General features: G+C 35.4%; 1 protein-coding gene across 2 annotated transcripts in view; it reads right to left on the reverse strand.

Annotated features, from left to right (window-relative positions):
• Positions 1–16,426, reverse strand: part of VTA1 (vesicle trafficking 1) — a 38,566-nt gene that overhangs the window by 8,974 nt on the left and 13,166 nt on the right. Inside the window, exons 2-7 of one of the 2 annotated variants that reach the window (XM_054628959.2) lie at positions 14,858–14,952; positions 11,738–11,865; positions 11,013–11,088; positions 7,523–7,634; positions 808–984; positions 299–379 (exon numbers count right to left, since the gene is read on the reverse strand). In XM_054628959.2, the coding sequence (XP_054484934.2) occupies positions 299–379; positions 808–984; positions 7,523–7,634; positions 11,013–11,088; positions 11,738–11,865; positions 14,858–14,952 (669 nt within the window). The remainder of the gene's footprint in view (positions 1–298; positions 380–807; positions 985–7,522; positions 7,635–11,012; positions 11,089–11,737; positions 11,866–14,857; positions 14,953–16,426) is intronic. The other variant, XM_054628960.2, reaches the window with a different exon arrangement.

Consider the following 16,426-nt stretch of genomic DNA (forward strand, 5'->3'; position numbering starts at 1 on the left):
CTTTGCAAAGTATATCAGAACCTCACCTGAGAAGCAACAACATAAATAATAAAAAACCTTAGGCAATGCTAGCTCATTAGTTCAAAGCAGTCAGACAGACAACACTATTTTGTAGCAGCTTTCAGAAACTACTAAAATCTTAGCAACACAATGCTTAGATGCTGTCCACTCTTTTTAAAATTCTGGAATAGCGTTCAGATAATAGTGACAATATTGCTCAAACTTCTTCCTTCAGTGCAGGGGAGATATAGAGGACACAGTATGTCCACCTACAACAATACAAATGCCACAAGCTTACCTGTAGACTGAGCACTGTAAAGGGAAGGATCAACCAGAGGAATATTCTGAGGAGCAGGCTGAATGGTGTTACTTGTCACTCCTGCAAATCAATGCAAAAAAAGGACTTTGATTATTTTTACTTATTGACTTTAAAAGTAAGCAAAAAATCAAACCATATGAAGCGTTCTTGTACCTGTGTTCACATTTTAGGTACACTCATTTGTTTTGATCGAAAACTGTATTTTTGCAATATGTCCAGAACATACCAGACTATCATGAAGTTATTTCTGCAACATCTGCTGTCTAGGAACATACATATATTCTGTAAAAGTGCTCCAAACTATGATATACATATTTCAAGAAAACATTAAAAAATATTTCCAATGGCATTTTTACAATTTTAGCTTATGAAGACGCTTTTGCCACACAATAATGTGTTATTTTACTTTCTATGTGATGGACTAGAATTTGGGCAAAAATTCATCTCCCATTGAAGGCATGGATTTCTCAGGTGTAATTTGGAGATACCTGTGTTATGAGGTACTTCAGCTGGAGTGTTGGCAGGTGCATGGGCACCTGGTGGTATATGTATGCCAGTGTAATTACTAGTTGGTATGTTGTTAGCTTCATATGTAGATGATGATGATGATGGAGCTGTTCCACTATGGACAGAAGATGACCCCGCTTCTTCCCTTTCAGCATCTGCTAAAATGATACAAAATAGGAATTACTGCAACTACTATGTATAAACACTTTAAATCTTTGGCTTTCCTTAACACCTCCTTTCAAATTTTTATTGCTAAAAAACTTGCCACCACACAGTGGGACATAAAACATCAACCCAAACCACATAGGGTTGATTTGAAAAGGTAAAATGCAACATACCATACAACAAAGATCTAGACACTCACATACTTTCAAAGATCTCTTCTGTTCAACTTGAGGAAACATTTAGTTACTTGTCTGAATATAAGCTATCTGTCTCATTAGAACAATTTGTTATACCTTTGTATTCTGCATCCATAGAAGTGGAACAAGTTATTACAAATAGGCAGTAATCTACATTTTAACATATACATGAACCAGAATATGGAAAAATGTATTTGCCTTACCAACTCTGCATAAAAGGCTAGACAGTGCCAATTCGTTTACCCCAAATCAAACCACAAATAAATAAGAGCCAAGAGGAACTTTGGGAAAGTAATACCAAACAAGAAACTAAATGCAGCTTAGCCAAGTCATAATTGCATCTAGAACAGCTAGAGTACATAATGATCTGCAAGAATAAGGTTCAATATATCCCACAGCATGTACAAAGAACATACATATTTTTCAATCTAGCCATGTTCTTAAGGTTCTGATCTACTTTATTTAGTACTGATTTAAAGGCTAAGGATCCAGTCAACTCAGAATAAATGGTTGATTCCTGCTCCTTCACTTGAATTAAGTTCAATTAAAAAAAACCTGATTTTCATTTACTGTGTATGCATTCACCTGTATCAATAATGTCAGATAGAACAGGCAATTTTGGGAATTGCTTATTTAACAGCCAGTGCTTGAAAGGGAACAAAGAAATAAGGGAGGACAAAACTTGTATGTGTGTAGAGCTAGCAAAAGAGATCCACATTGATCTTCAGTTACACAAGACTATGAGTTATGCAAACACTTCTGCTGCTTAATAATTAAATGGTCTGCTATTAAAAATATTACTATTATAAATATTTGAATTGTTTCCTATGGAAGTTCTTCTACCTCCCAGAAAAAAATTCACATGCTATCTTTAGGAAAAATATTAAAATACCTTCTAATTTACAATACAATTTACTAATAAAAAGGCAGAGTAAAATAAAGTATTGTTATTAGAGCATTTTTAGTGGACTTTAATAAATACACTCTGGTTTATGGCACAATTTCTAACACATGCAAATGAACACCTGAAAAGTTTCTGGAAGACAAAAAACACCTTAAGGTGCCAGATTTTTCTTTTGCTGTATTTTTTGTTAGTAACTCATACTGCAATATTGTGTGGCTAACATGTGTGGAAATAAAATTAAATGTCTGAAACTGGCAAAAAGAAGATGAGATTCAAGAGTAAACATTGCATATGCTATCTTTTAAATAATAATGTAATGATAGGAAACTACTGTTTGAATGCTGTATTTTTCACTGGTTTTGGTGTCAACTAAAAAAAAATACAAAACAGTTTCAGAAAAAATAATGAACAAAACCAGAGGCTTACTTTACATAAAATGAATTAGTTACACACAACACTCAACAGGCCCTCTGAGGGTGAGGCTGCAAAACATTACTTGCAACACTGTTACCAATTATTTACAGCTTGGGCAAATTGTAGCCATAAAGTTGGAGTTTCCAAGTTGAGGGTCTGCTTGAAGCTAGATTTTGGGAAAGCTGTTGTAAAAACTACTAAGCAACTGTTGAGCATGAGGCAGTGAGAGCAAATGTGCTTCCACTGTGCTTACTATCTCAGCTATGAGAAATTACCTCTAAATTCATGCCCATATTTAAGCTGTAAATGCATTTATTCCTTTATTCTGCTCCTTGCAGCTTCCTGTTGCCCTAATCTGGTTCTCAAGGCACATTCTGATTTCCTTCTCTGCACTAGGATTACATATCCCATATTGGCAACCCTGTGCCACATACTGTGTCCCTCTTGCACTGCCCCAATTTTCTCTCCAAGCCATTCCCAGTTTCAGCTTCCAACTTCCTCACTGCACAGTTCAGGGTCTCTACAAAGTCCTGTAACAGTGCAGTGCTGTGGCCAACACTAGCCACAGAGGACATGAACTCAAAGGGTTAAAGTCTGGCAACGTTAAAAACAACCAAAAAAAGTGTTAGAAGTGCCAACCACCAGTAATAACAGTGCCTGCAAGAGGCAAATTCACAAATGAGCAATCTGCTTTTTAATCAGGTTTATGTATCAAAAGATTAAGCTCAACTGTTTGATTTACTCATTGTGCAACTGGATAATGTTAAAACTGTATTAAACATAAAAGTAGTTTTGTTTAAGTTAACTCTCCTTAGTCTTTAAAGTGCCCAAATATCATAAAAGCATTGTAACTATTCTTTCAGCAAAGCAAATATTTAAAATATTCTTTATCAAAGACTAAAGTATTAGAAACATTTTAAGATATCCACTCTCCGTATTTGTGAATAGTTTTTAACAGTAGTGCCAGATAGAAGTATTTCAGGTTGCTATAAAAGAACATTTAAGTCAACAGAGGTTTTAAATTCTATGGTTAGAATGTCCAAAACATAATTGAAAAAAAAATCTTTTCCAGGGAATGAGAAAGAATGCTACAAAATTAGAAAATTATTTCCTCATGCAGCAGTAATAACCTAGAATTCAAAGTTCCTTACAGTTAAAAAAATTCCTTAAAAATGCTGAAACTAGGCTGTGAAACAGTGACACAATTGTTTTACATTTCATTTCAGCTCCAGCTGAGTTTTTTGTCTTGGAACCTCATCAGCTTTTGTGCTTGAATCCCAGCATAAAGAATTCACAAGCTCTCTAAATTTTCTGCAGAGCTACAGTATACCCAGACCACCTGTTTGTGTTTTTTAAAATTATTTATTTACTGAAGGCAAGATTTTGTGAAATCATCAGTGCAGCCCCACAACCAACCATCCAAAGATACTTTTACATAAACAGAGGATTCTCAAGGCTTCATGGCATTCCCTTTTCTAGTGCAAGCAAGCATCAAGCATGACTTAATTTCAGTAGCTCAGTGCACTAAATATAAAATTAGTAAAATTTTTTTAAGGAGTCCAAACTCCTCCAGTTCTCTGGACTCCTGTTTTTCATGAGTTCAGATAATTATAATCAATATAATTTGTTTTTCTTTGTCTCATTCTGCTGAGTTGTTTCTCTTTTGCTTGAGATGTTGCCAAAAGATTCACAATGTAAGGTTCTATTTGAACACTGCTTTTAAAAAACAAACCAACCATGTATTTTTTTCCACAACATTGAGAAAAGAACTCAAATATCCATCAACTTTTCCCACACTGTTCTTTTTACTAGTTGGAACTATTACGGTTTTCTGAAATTCTGAAATGGAAATGTAGCCTACATATTATATATTGCAATAAAGGTGATTAAATTGAATGTATTTACTATGGCTATAGTATGGCTATTTAGGAACTTTTTTCATTTCCATTTTTTTTTCCATTAGTGTAAATCCTTGTTGGATGACCTAGGGCTAATGCTAAGTAATCTTTATGTGTATTCTAGGACTTCTATTCCAACTGCATTAATAAATTAAGCATGTCTTTTAAGGTTTCCATGGTGGCATCCTGACAAAAGCATCCATAAATCCAACAGCAGAACTGCATAAAGCATGCCTATGTACTGTAAAAACATCTCCAAGAGTTACAGTATGGTTTTCAAGAATCACAAAAACAAAAAAAAAACCCACTTTGGAAAAAAATGGTAATTTGTCAAGCTACAGAGACCTAGTTTCACTCTGTTTAAACAGACTTTTTCCACATGCGAGGGGAGGAAGAAAATGAGCAAGCAGAAAGGAATGGGGAAGGTCCAGTCATACATTCAAACAATACTGCTTTTCTTCTTATGATGCATAAAGAGGAACTGAAACTCTTTTGTACTGATTCTTCTCATAAAAATTAATTTGCATGAAATTTTTGTCTTGATTATGTGAGACATTATGGACACCTACACCATGGAGCTAACCATAAAAAATAAACACCAATATGTATTTTTTATTCAATTTCTTAGAAAATTAGGAATGGGAGAAATAATCTCTCTACATGAAATACAATTCAACAACAAAATAAACAAACAAAAAACATATTGTCAAGTTACAGATCTTGCAGGCTCCCTGTCAAAAAGGATGTTAAAATTTTGATTTGCTCAGCATTTGTGTCCCTTTTAACATGCATGTAAGACATAACCTGGTAATGAAAGCAAGTGTCTTCACCAATTCCCATTACCACCTGTAATGAATGTATACCAGGGATTTGAGGAAAGCCTGAATTCTGCTTTCCTTCCTACAACAGTTTCTTTTGTAGCCTTGAGCAAGTCAGTTACTTCTGTGCAATAAATAAAAATGAAGAAAAAGCCTATTTGTTGCTCTACTGAGAAATAATTAGCTTCTACAAGTTGCACACATGGATTTTTAGCAAAAGTTTTGTAATGTTTACTTAGAAATTCTATTTTTGCACTTGTTTAAAATTCATAGATCGCTTCACATACTCAGGTCAGCTTTACCACACTATGAGCCAGACCACTAAAAGAGCACTTATTTAAAGCTGAAAATATTTAACTGAACTATTCATTACATTCAATATAACAAGAGATTTTTCTCTCACGTGTTGCTTTCTCCATTAAATCATTACTCTGCTGTAATTTGACAAAGATGAAGTGATGTTTGCAGCTGGAGTTGCATCATAAGTATCTCTGGCTACAGATGCATGGACAGCTAAGGAAACTGCCTTGGAGAAGATGGTATGTTGAAGAAGAAATTAGTTTGCTAATGCCTCACTTCAAATACAGCTGTGCCTATACTGGAGCACATTTCAGTGGGTAAGATACCCATGCCAGTGTTTAAGTCTGTAGGGTGCCTTTAGGTTAGGAAAACATAATAACAAGAACAAACACATAGCTTGGATATAAAACTACCATACTCGGTATTTGCTCACAAATATTTGAATTTACTTGTGTTGCAGTGTTCCTGGAGCACTAATATATAAATAGTATTTTATCCAGGAAATTTCAAATAAATTATATTTGGCACCCAGGCTCTTAGACACTATAAAGATAATAACAAACTGAAATAGATGTTCGGTTCACATCCTCCTTAAAAAAAATCATGATCATATCCTTTTTTTTTTTAATGTAACACTGTCCAGGATATATAAATGACAATGTGGAGATGCATCAAAATGTGAGATTACATGATGAAAAGACTGAGAACCAGAGAAGAAACTAGTTTGCTAATGTTTTGACATGTTTAAAACAAAAGTACTAAGTAGAAAATTACAAGCCTACTCATAATTTATTTTTAAAAGCAATATTTATATTACTTTATATTAATTTATATTTAGTATGTGTGCACAGGTATAAATACACTGGTCATCTATATTTATATATACAATCAGAAAACTTCATGTAGCCACCCCTCTAAGGTGGCTCTACAGGTCAGATAGATACTCTACAAGGTAGATCTTTCCCTTTCACACTGTAGATTTGTTTATTGACCCTTTTAATTTGGAAAAATTTGTTTTACTAAATCTAAGCTTAAGAGATAAATTAGCATCAACTGAATTGACAAGCCACAAAGTCTCACGTGCCAGCTCAGAAGAAAATTACAAACTATTTGATGGTCTCAGTTGCTCCACTAGGTATGTGAAGAATGATATACAGAGGTTGTCATTGTGCAGAATTAGTCTATTTTAATCTGCATAGTGAAAATATCCATTCCAATACATCTTATCTCATAAAAGATCAACCTTTGAAATTTGTATTCAATCTGCATTGAGGAGAAAAGTAAAGAAACTGGTCACTACCAAAACCAATGAAACTGATTCATGATCTAAAGCAAAACAACTTGTTCTGACACACATTTAGTTTGGTTAAGTGGATGTCCTTGGAAATCATCTCCTTAACTGTTAGATAAAGTGGGAACCTCAAGGAATCCTGTACAGGGAGCTCAGGTAGCCAGGGGAAGCAAGGAAAAGGAGGATGAGTGAGAAAGAGGCAGAAATCCAACTCAGTAAGAGTAGACCATAAACCTGTTTTGAAACTGACATTATTACACAGGGAGGAAGGAGTTGTCTCACAAGCAGGTCTTTGCTCTGAAGTTGAATTCACTTGCCATCAGTCCACTTTTAACTCCTACTTAACTTCTGAGAGAGGATACACTGGCAAAGGGATCACAAGTTTACAGAACAGATTTAAAAGAGGAACTGTGGTTAATGTTAAAGAAATGTATGGTTCTGGCCTGAAGCTGACAATACCTTCTTAGAGAGTAGCTGTATAACAATCTCCACAACAAGGAAAAGAATATTTTATTAAATAAGTCAATCACACAGTAAGGTCCAATAAAAATAACAGCAGGAGAAGCTGAAAAGAAGGCAGCTCATTGTGAATGGAACATCAAGCTGGGAATCCGTGCTTCCTGAGGGGTGCTCCCTGAAGAACTGTGCATACCACCACTTCACCTTAACACAGCCTTCCTCTCTCTTAAAAAAAAAGGGAAACACATACCAAAACTCTCTCCCTCCATTCCAATGGGGCCAGGCTGAGGAGTCTCTCCATTCTTTAAGCAGTTATGAATGTATGCTGCCTTCCACCTGGCGTACTTCCTGTGCTGGGCGTTCTGGGGGACGGAAAAGGCCAGCCATTTTAACCACTCACTTCTGCAAATTAATGCATTCAAAGCAGAAATACAAACATCTTTTCCACTTTCTCTGCTGTCATTTGATACCCTTTTAAAGATAAACATGTAAAATTAATAGGTGAATTACAAAAAATAATTAAAATAACACTCTAACAAGATCTCAGCATGAAAGGAAAATGTGGAGATCTTCAATTAGCGCAGCATATGAGGAAAAGGAAATAAATGATACCAAGAAAAACTAGTACAAAAACATAGCACTGTGTAGTAATTACTGAAATGAAATAATGAAGAAAGCTTCCTATCTCCATAAACTTTGATAATTATTTACTTTAGATTTAAATACTTGAAACTTTAAATGCTACTGCTGAGTATCAGAAATATGGAATTTCTTCTAATTATATTATTTAAAAATTTAAAAATTTAAAATTTAATTTAAAAGCATGAACACAGAAAGGCTGATGTAACTGCAGAATAATGTGATTTGTTTGTAATATTCTATGGCATTAAGATTTTCCATTTTGTTTTTTAAAATATACTTTACTGTTCCTAAGTACAACTTAAGCATGTCAAAACATGAAAGGAAGATTGGCCACTTTGTATCTCCTGGGCAGTTACAATAGTGTTTAATCCAGGAAGAGCTGTCAATTGATGCAAGAAATATTAAACTGATTATGCAAATCAAATGTTTTGCCAACAGTTGCATGGGAAACAACCAGTTCTGACAGTTATGAGGCAACATAAATCAAGGATCAAGGCTGAATATAAATGTTAGAAATGTGGGAGGATGAGTGGAATAATTTGCCCAAATGAACAATGCAGGGTGGGAGACTGCAGTTCACACCAATGCCAAAATTTTAAAAAATAATTTTTTATTTTAAAAAATTAAAAATGAATTTGAAAATTAAATCCAAAGTTTCTAAGAAATTAATAAACTGAAATTCAATACTGTACTTCACAAAGCCTATTGAACTGTCATCTAGAACAGGGTAGAGAGACACAATACAAAAGGTATCTCCAGCAAGCTCCCTTGCTCATATTTAATACATTGTATCACCCAGGATGCTCACACAATCCAAGAGAAAGATCTGGTCTTCATTTTTGAAAACAAGATGTTCTCCAGAAAAAAAGCCTATTCTGATGACATATTTATTAAAATGCATTCACTCTACCTCAAAAAGGTAAAGTGCAATTGGAAAACATGGCTCTCTGTTAAACTTTGTTTTAATAATCATTTCTGGTCAGTCAACGTTACAGATTAAATTCCTTCATTTTTAACAAACACTCTAGAAGCCACAAAATGCAGAAAACACATACCCAGAGCATGCTACTTTTAGGAAAGATTATTATGCAATATTTAAGAGCGTGTACATCTCCCCCCTATTCTAATATGGTGATTATTTATTGACAAAGTGTGAAGATGCAGCTGCATCAGGTGTCCATCCCAGGTGCTGGCAACTCAGCATAGCAGGAGTGGTGTCTGAGAGGACAGGCCAGGGCTGCCCCACACTGGATAAAACAGCCCCAGTGAAGCCACCTTGGGGCACAGCTGAGGCCCTTGGCTATCTGGTGGTGCCCTTGGGAGAGCATATTTAAGGACAGGCCAAGCACTCCCAACCCTGGCACCAAGATGATGGACGGGGAGAGGAGAATGGAACAAAGTGTTTGATGTCTGTCCTGCATCCCCACTGCAAAGCTTATCGTTCCAGAACTGAGAAGTGAAATGCTGTTGGTTTGGTCTGTTTTTAACATGCACTGCTGCCCCCTTTCAGAAGGCTGCCCTATTGAATGAATGCTACTCCTGAGGTAAATGAAAAGAATGCTGCTATTGCAGAGCTTCCTACTGCTCTGATCTAAGCTGTGTCTTGTAAAACTAAATCTTCCAGAAAATCCTTTTGCCTAGGTCTAATATGGAGATATAGAACAACCACTCTTCATCTGTGACAGAATCCCTTCATACTACCCAATAATCAATCACTTGCCATTAAAAACATACGTATTATGCTCAACACCCATTTTCTGATTCTAGGTGTCAAATATCTGCTTTCTATGCCTTCTGCTGTTGCTTTAAAAGCCTTTTCATAATTGATAGTCCACATATGAAGGCAATTTTAACTATCTATTGAAAAAATAGGCAGGTGGTCTGAATACAGATGTCATGCTCTATAAGCAGGTGTCAGGCTGCATTCAACTTAGGCTGAAAAAAACTTCTGCAAAAGTCTAAGACAAGTCAAGTCATACTTCTCCCATCATCCCTTTACATGAGAATGGATAAATAAACTGTTGAAATGTAATGATTCTATACAGTGGAGCAAATATTTTCTGTATTTCTTGTACACTCTCCTTTACCATCGGTATTCTCCAATTAAACAAAATGAGAGAATTCTGCTTCTTTCCAATTACAAAGCATTTCTGTCCTTTCAGCATCAACAACAAAAAACCCCAACACACAACAGAAAATGTACCACTGCTAGCATTCTGCACTGACATTTGTAACAATTTCTTCCATCTTCAAAGCAGGATTGCTTCAGGTACTCTGAGGAGTCAATTGATCAGTGCACTGTCCTGTGCACTGGATTCCTACAGACTAAGATGGTTTTTTTTCAGTCCAATTCAATGTGCAAATATGCATTCACTCTCTGGCTCTAGGAAATGTTATTACTGGATCTAGTAAAGGATGTCAGGGCACAGAGCAGACAGTTTTAAGAGAACACATCAAAAAGCAAACTTATTTGTGCCTCTCAATAAGATGAGTATTTTGATAGAGTCTCAGGCTACGGAAGATGGAGAATCTTGCAAGAACTCTTCACTAAGCATTTCTCTTGGGTAAGACCTATCTTTAGTATCTACACTTACATCCTGTAGTATTCCAGAAGTGCATCACTATTAAGACCATGCCTTACCTTCTTTCCAATATTTACAAATGAAAGTAGTCACAACAACTGCATTTTAAACTGAGCAAGTACAACTGCACTTTAGGCACACTTACCAGATTGGGGATTTACATACAGGATGCCATGCCTGTGAATTTCAAGCAGGACATGGAAAAAAGTGAAGGTGGACAAAGCTAGGAACCTTGCATTACTTTTCCCCCTATAAGCATTCCCACTTGCTCAATGAAATGCTATATGTCCCACAGTAAAAATTAAACTTTGAGTTTCTAATTGGTACTTGTCATGAAGCATCTTCTAACAGATGTCTAGTATTTCTATATAAATCTACAATTTATTTGAAATACTTATAGCTTTCTAACAAGTATTTGGCTACACTGTTCTTTGAAATTCATATTCACGATGTATAAAAGTGATGTCTGTGCTTGGAAAAGCAATCAGATAATACACTCACATGCCTGACACTTACCTCTTCAGAGAGCTCCCCAAATACTGTTAGAACATCTATCAGGAGACTTGCAGTATAAAAGGACTTTATCATGTTTCTGCAAAAAAAGAAAGCATTTTGCTAACTTGGCAATGTCACTCTCTCAGAATCACATTTTATGCATTGTAATCTTAGATCATACTGGCTTATTTCAAGCCAAACATCGCTTTTTTTTCTCTTTTAATCTGATGTTACAGAAGGTGCTTCACAACATTTAAATCTAGCAATATTGATTAGTCTCCTAACTACTATGCAGAAAATATTCAGCATTTTTTAAAACTGGTTACGTGTTCTGCACTTAGTTTCTAGCTTGGAATTTGTAGGACATCAGAAATCCTGTATTAGCTTAGAAAAATACATGAACATGCCATAGTAATTGCTGTAAACCAAATCTATAATGGATCATCACAACTATTCTACTATCACTGGTCAATAGAAACTATAATATGCTTGATAAAATAAAGCACAGTATTAGCATGTGGTTTTAGAAGGCTTGCCAGTAGGTAAGCAACTCCCTAAGGAATATAAAGAGGAGGATACCAGTTAATGTGCGATGCTAGAGACCTATAAGTAGTAACAAATTGAGTTTTCCAGAAGAGAAAAGAATGTATTAAATCTCAATTCTTGCTTCCATTCAAATTAAAGAGTTTGGATATTCACATTCCCTGACCAGTATCTTCAGATAAGAAAAAAAGATTTTCACCTACTTATGAAATTGCCCAGCTCTGTCTTCATTGTCTGCATACAAAAACATTTTCAAGGCATAATTCTCCACATGAGCAGAGCCAACAATTTCCTGAGTAATTGCTTCATTATCACCAAATTGCTTTTTCATCTGAAAAATGTTGGAAAAATACATTAATTACTTTATTAGACCTTAGCAATTCTGCAAACACAGAAAGAACTGGCTGATTTACACAGTCAAGTACAATTTAAAAAGAAACAACTTACACTTTGTTTTACAAATCTGCAGCTTCTAACATAACAAATGCTAAAAGCAGCATGTGAAAGAGAATGCACATTCTTGGGGAGAGAGAAACATTATGAATAAGTAGCTCTGAATCTTCAGTCACAAAATGCTTAGAATAACCACCAACACCCCAATATCTTCTTCACCAAGGTTAAAAATAAACACAGCTACAATGTCATGAAGGAACAGCAACAGATATTTTTCCCCTTAGCATCTTAAAGACCCAGCACTCTGAAGCTTGTGTCAAGATTCAACACAGTTCAACTGGTAAAGTAATGCATGCTTTATAAAGGTGCTGTAGATCAGAGTCATCATGTATCTCCTCTTGTGAGGTTATTTCACTGCAGTTCATTACATCTTTCAAAGTATCTGAGCCCTGCCTTGACCTGCCTGGTGACCTATGGATTTACTGGAATTTTCAGTGTAAGCACAGTATTTCAATTCAAAGAACTCTTTTCAAAGATGTAGAGTACTAGAATCCTCAGGTTTCCTAATAAAAATCAGTAAAGCACACAGCCCTCTAACAGTTACAACAGGTGGATTTACAGCTTCTGAATAGGCTTACTGTTTGCACATAAGGAAATCTCAGGTTATCCTTAGAGAACAAAAACAGGAACACTGCATGATACTAACCTGCAGCCTTTATTTTGCCAAAAGATTTAAAAACAATCTCTGAATGGCAGTTATTTTTCACTGTGCGTGCGAAGAAAATTTTAATCATGCAGGCAGTATTTCCATATTTTTTAGATTGCTGCCAACTTTCTAAGACATAGAATGTTGCCAGAAATGTTACTTCATTTCAGTAGTTAAATATAAGCTTTCCAAATAGAATTTTAAATTTAAAGGCTTTAATCAAACTACTCTATGTAGTTTTCAAAAAGTATTTGTTTTACAAAGTGTAATTTTCTTGTTAAAGTACCAAAATTCGTGTGTTCAAATGAAACATTCAAGACACTGAAGCTAACTCAGGAAGAAAACTGTTTGTATACACATATATTTCCCTAACCTATCTGTATACCTCACTCTCAGAAAAGAACTGATTACTATACTTGATCTGATGCTCAATTACTTCAAACACACAACTGACACTTACATACACTTCTAAAAGTACTAAAGTGTTAACCAAGCTGTTTACTGTTGAAATTATGCTTCACACAATCTATGATTCAATATAGCAGTATTGGTCTTTTAAACATCGATACAAAATTTCAAACTAAAACTCAAGGCATTTAGGCTTAATCTTAAAAAAAATTAAACCGCACCCGTCTGCGCCCCCTGGTGGTTATGGGCAGACTCAAAACAGCAGTTCCTAAATTACGGCAGGAGCTTTTCCATAAACCCCAATTTCTTAGCCCCAAAACTACTCTATTAGACTTGACTAGGAGTGCTCTCTCCATCCTTCACCCACCCGGATACATAGAAGAATATTCAATACCTTTGCATAAGTTGTCACCCAGACAATCTTACCAGTAACCAAAAGGTGAAACTATAGATTTTTGATGCTTTTTTACTCTTTTCAATTTTGAAACAGAAGGGGTAACTGAACGCTGCAGATAAACTGCTGCAGTACCACAAGTAACCCAGCAAATCCCAACATTTCTTAGGAAACGAACAGCAAAATCCTTTTGAGTTTTAATCTCACTTCTCCTGCTATCTCTCTCTCCCTTTGAACACAAACCCCAGTCCTATTAAAGATGTCAAAATCTGATTAAATAACACACCAAGAAATCACTGTACACTGAATTTTCCATTGCAAAAAATCAGTGATAAAAAAGCAAGAAGTACAAGTTATGAAAAAAAAGACAAATGTTTCATGTTTCAATTTTTTTCTGAAGAATCACAGAATGGTTTGGATTGGAAAAGACCTGAAGGGTCATCCAGTTCCAACTCCCCTGCTGTGAGCAGGGATGCCATTCACTAGAAGAGGTTGCTCAGGACCTATCCAACCTGGCCTTGAATACTTCTGTGGGCAAGTGATCCATCTTTCATAAGTGAAGGCTGTTATACTAGTTCCACACAATCTCTTCAGGCACTGCTAGACTTTGGATGGAATCACCAGTACTGAACAAAAAAAGAACTGCTGCTTCATTTTTCAACACTACTTTCTGCTTCCAAATGAGCGCTTAGACCTTAGAATCAACAAACTTCTTCCTTTGAGAACACTGAAAACTACAGGGTATGAACATAAACAACTCCTGGAACTTAAACTGATCATCTGTACCACAACTTTACTTTTCTTAAACTCTCTTCTACTTAAGGCTTTCAATTAGTATCAGGTCCACTTAGAAGAGCATGGCATAGCTATCCCTTACCCACACAGAATAGACTGTGTTTACAAGATTTTATAAAATAAAATCTCCAATCTCTAACACAGGATACAATCAGAAGTATCTTTATCTTTTAAACAGTATTTTTAAAAACTCCCTGGATACAATAGTTTAGGTTAGAGATTTCAAAAGCATCCCAGGACTAGGCTATTAAGTCCTACAGCAGTGAAAATAACTGTACAGACTTCAAAGAATCAAAGGTAAATTAATTTTAAAAAGTCTTCTAGAACACCTGCATTAACTTCCTAATGAATTAAGATTTGTCATGAGAACATGTATAAATAAATCATTTTAATTTATGCTGTCTACACAAAATCTTATGGCAAAATTTCAATTCCATTTGTGCCTGCATACACACATAGAGCTTTATCTCCTTCCAACCCTTCTGCAATTTGTTACATACAACTGAAGTTCATGCACTATGCTTGCATGCAGAATAGCTGCAGAGAAGAGACAGCATTTCCAGAAATTTAAATAAAAATTAATTAATATTATGATAATTTTTGAGGAAAGCAATAAATTCTACTTACAGCTTCCAACTGATCCATAAGTTTGGACAAAAATTTACGGCATTCTGGCGTTTTACTGTCAATCTTCATCCCTGTCTGCATTGCATACAAACGACCTTGAAATGATACAAAACACACAAAAAACACAGCAAGTCATTATCTGAAGCAGAACTCTTAAGCAAACAATGCAATGCCCCCCAACATACATGAAAGTCAAACTCATCATTTAACCATATACTGACTCCCATAGGAGTGAGCAGTGACAGCAAAGTGTAAGGTTTGGCCTTGCAGAGATACTAGGAGATAGTTTGGGGAGATTTACATTTTATTTTCCCCCAATGACTATTCCTACTCATTTTAAACTGATGTTTGTACCGCTGTTATGCAATATCAAGTGGTTTTATAAACTACCACAACCTCACTTCCAACTCACCCAAATAGGAACTTGGAAGTGATTTGAGAGAGTGTATGTGTATAAATGGAACTTCATGTAGCAGGAGCCAGTTATCCTTAAAAGCCTTGAGCAAATGGTACTAAGCACCTACTATCTCCATGTATATGCATACATAGCATCAAACACTGATCTTTACACAAACCTGATCTTTACATCAGGCAAGACAGACTTTATCAAACTTCCCCTCCAAGTAGAGTTGCCAGTTTTTAGTAAGATCTTGAACATGAATGAATAACATCTTCTGATTAATAATTATCTTTTTACTACCAAAAAACTGTGAGTTTTAGATTTGCACATGGCAGAACTTTATAGGCTTCATGAAACTGTGAGCTAACACGAGCAAGCATTATTTGCTAGGATTAACACACGCGGAGAAGGGAAAATAGCCAGAAACATTCAGTAATCAAATGCAGAACATCTCCCACAAAAAAAATTCCTCTCTCACTTCTGACTGTTAAGGGAGTCCTACAAAACACTTTCAAATGCAGAATTTAAGAATCAAAAGCCATAACTCCACCAAATATTGTCCTGAGGTAGTTATTATGGAATACCCCATGTCCTTCTTGCAAACAATCCTAACTTGCCTCACAGCTTTAGCATCTTGCTCCTCCCAAGCACCTCTTCATACACTAGAGAGAATCTTTTCCCTTCAAATTACCTTAGTAAACATGAATATAACACAATTGCTATCACATTGCACTTATCCTGATGGTTGCCGCAGAAGAAAACATTTTAGATTCACAAGCTTGTCTGCCTTTTCCATCTATTAGCAATTTGTCTAATAAAATTCAATCTCTTTCTACAAAACTTAGATTCTGCTGGTGAGTGCCATAATTTAAGTTTTCTTGGATTTTTAAAGTAGTATTTCCTATTTTATATACAACTGAGTGTTCAAACCAGACGAAGCACACATTCCTTATTTGGGACTGCAAAGCTCACTTATTTTTGAATGATAAAGCTGTTGGGTTGCCTAACCATTTAAAGACACTCTCCCTGAAAAATAAAATACTTGTGCTCTCCAGTGCCTGTCTATTTTTACTATTACAATGTATAGAAGGATCTAGCATATTGGTATTCAAGTTTTCAATAAAGAACAACCAAGTGAAAGTCCTAACAAAACTGAAGGAATTAGTAAA

Source organism: Agelaius phoeniceus, chromosome 3 (assembly GCF_051311805.1).
Source record: "Agelaius phoeniceus isolate bAgePho1 chromosome 3, bAgePho1.hap1, whole genome shotgun sequence".
Lineage (NCBI taxonomy): Eukaryota > Metazoa > Chordata > Aves > Passeriformes > Icteridae > Agelaius > Agelaius phoeniceus.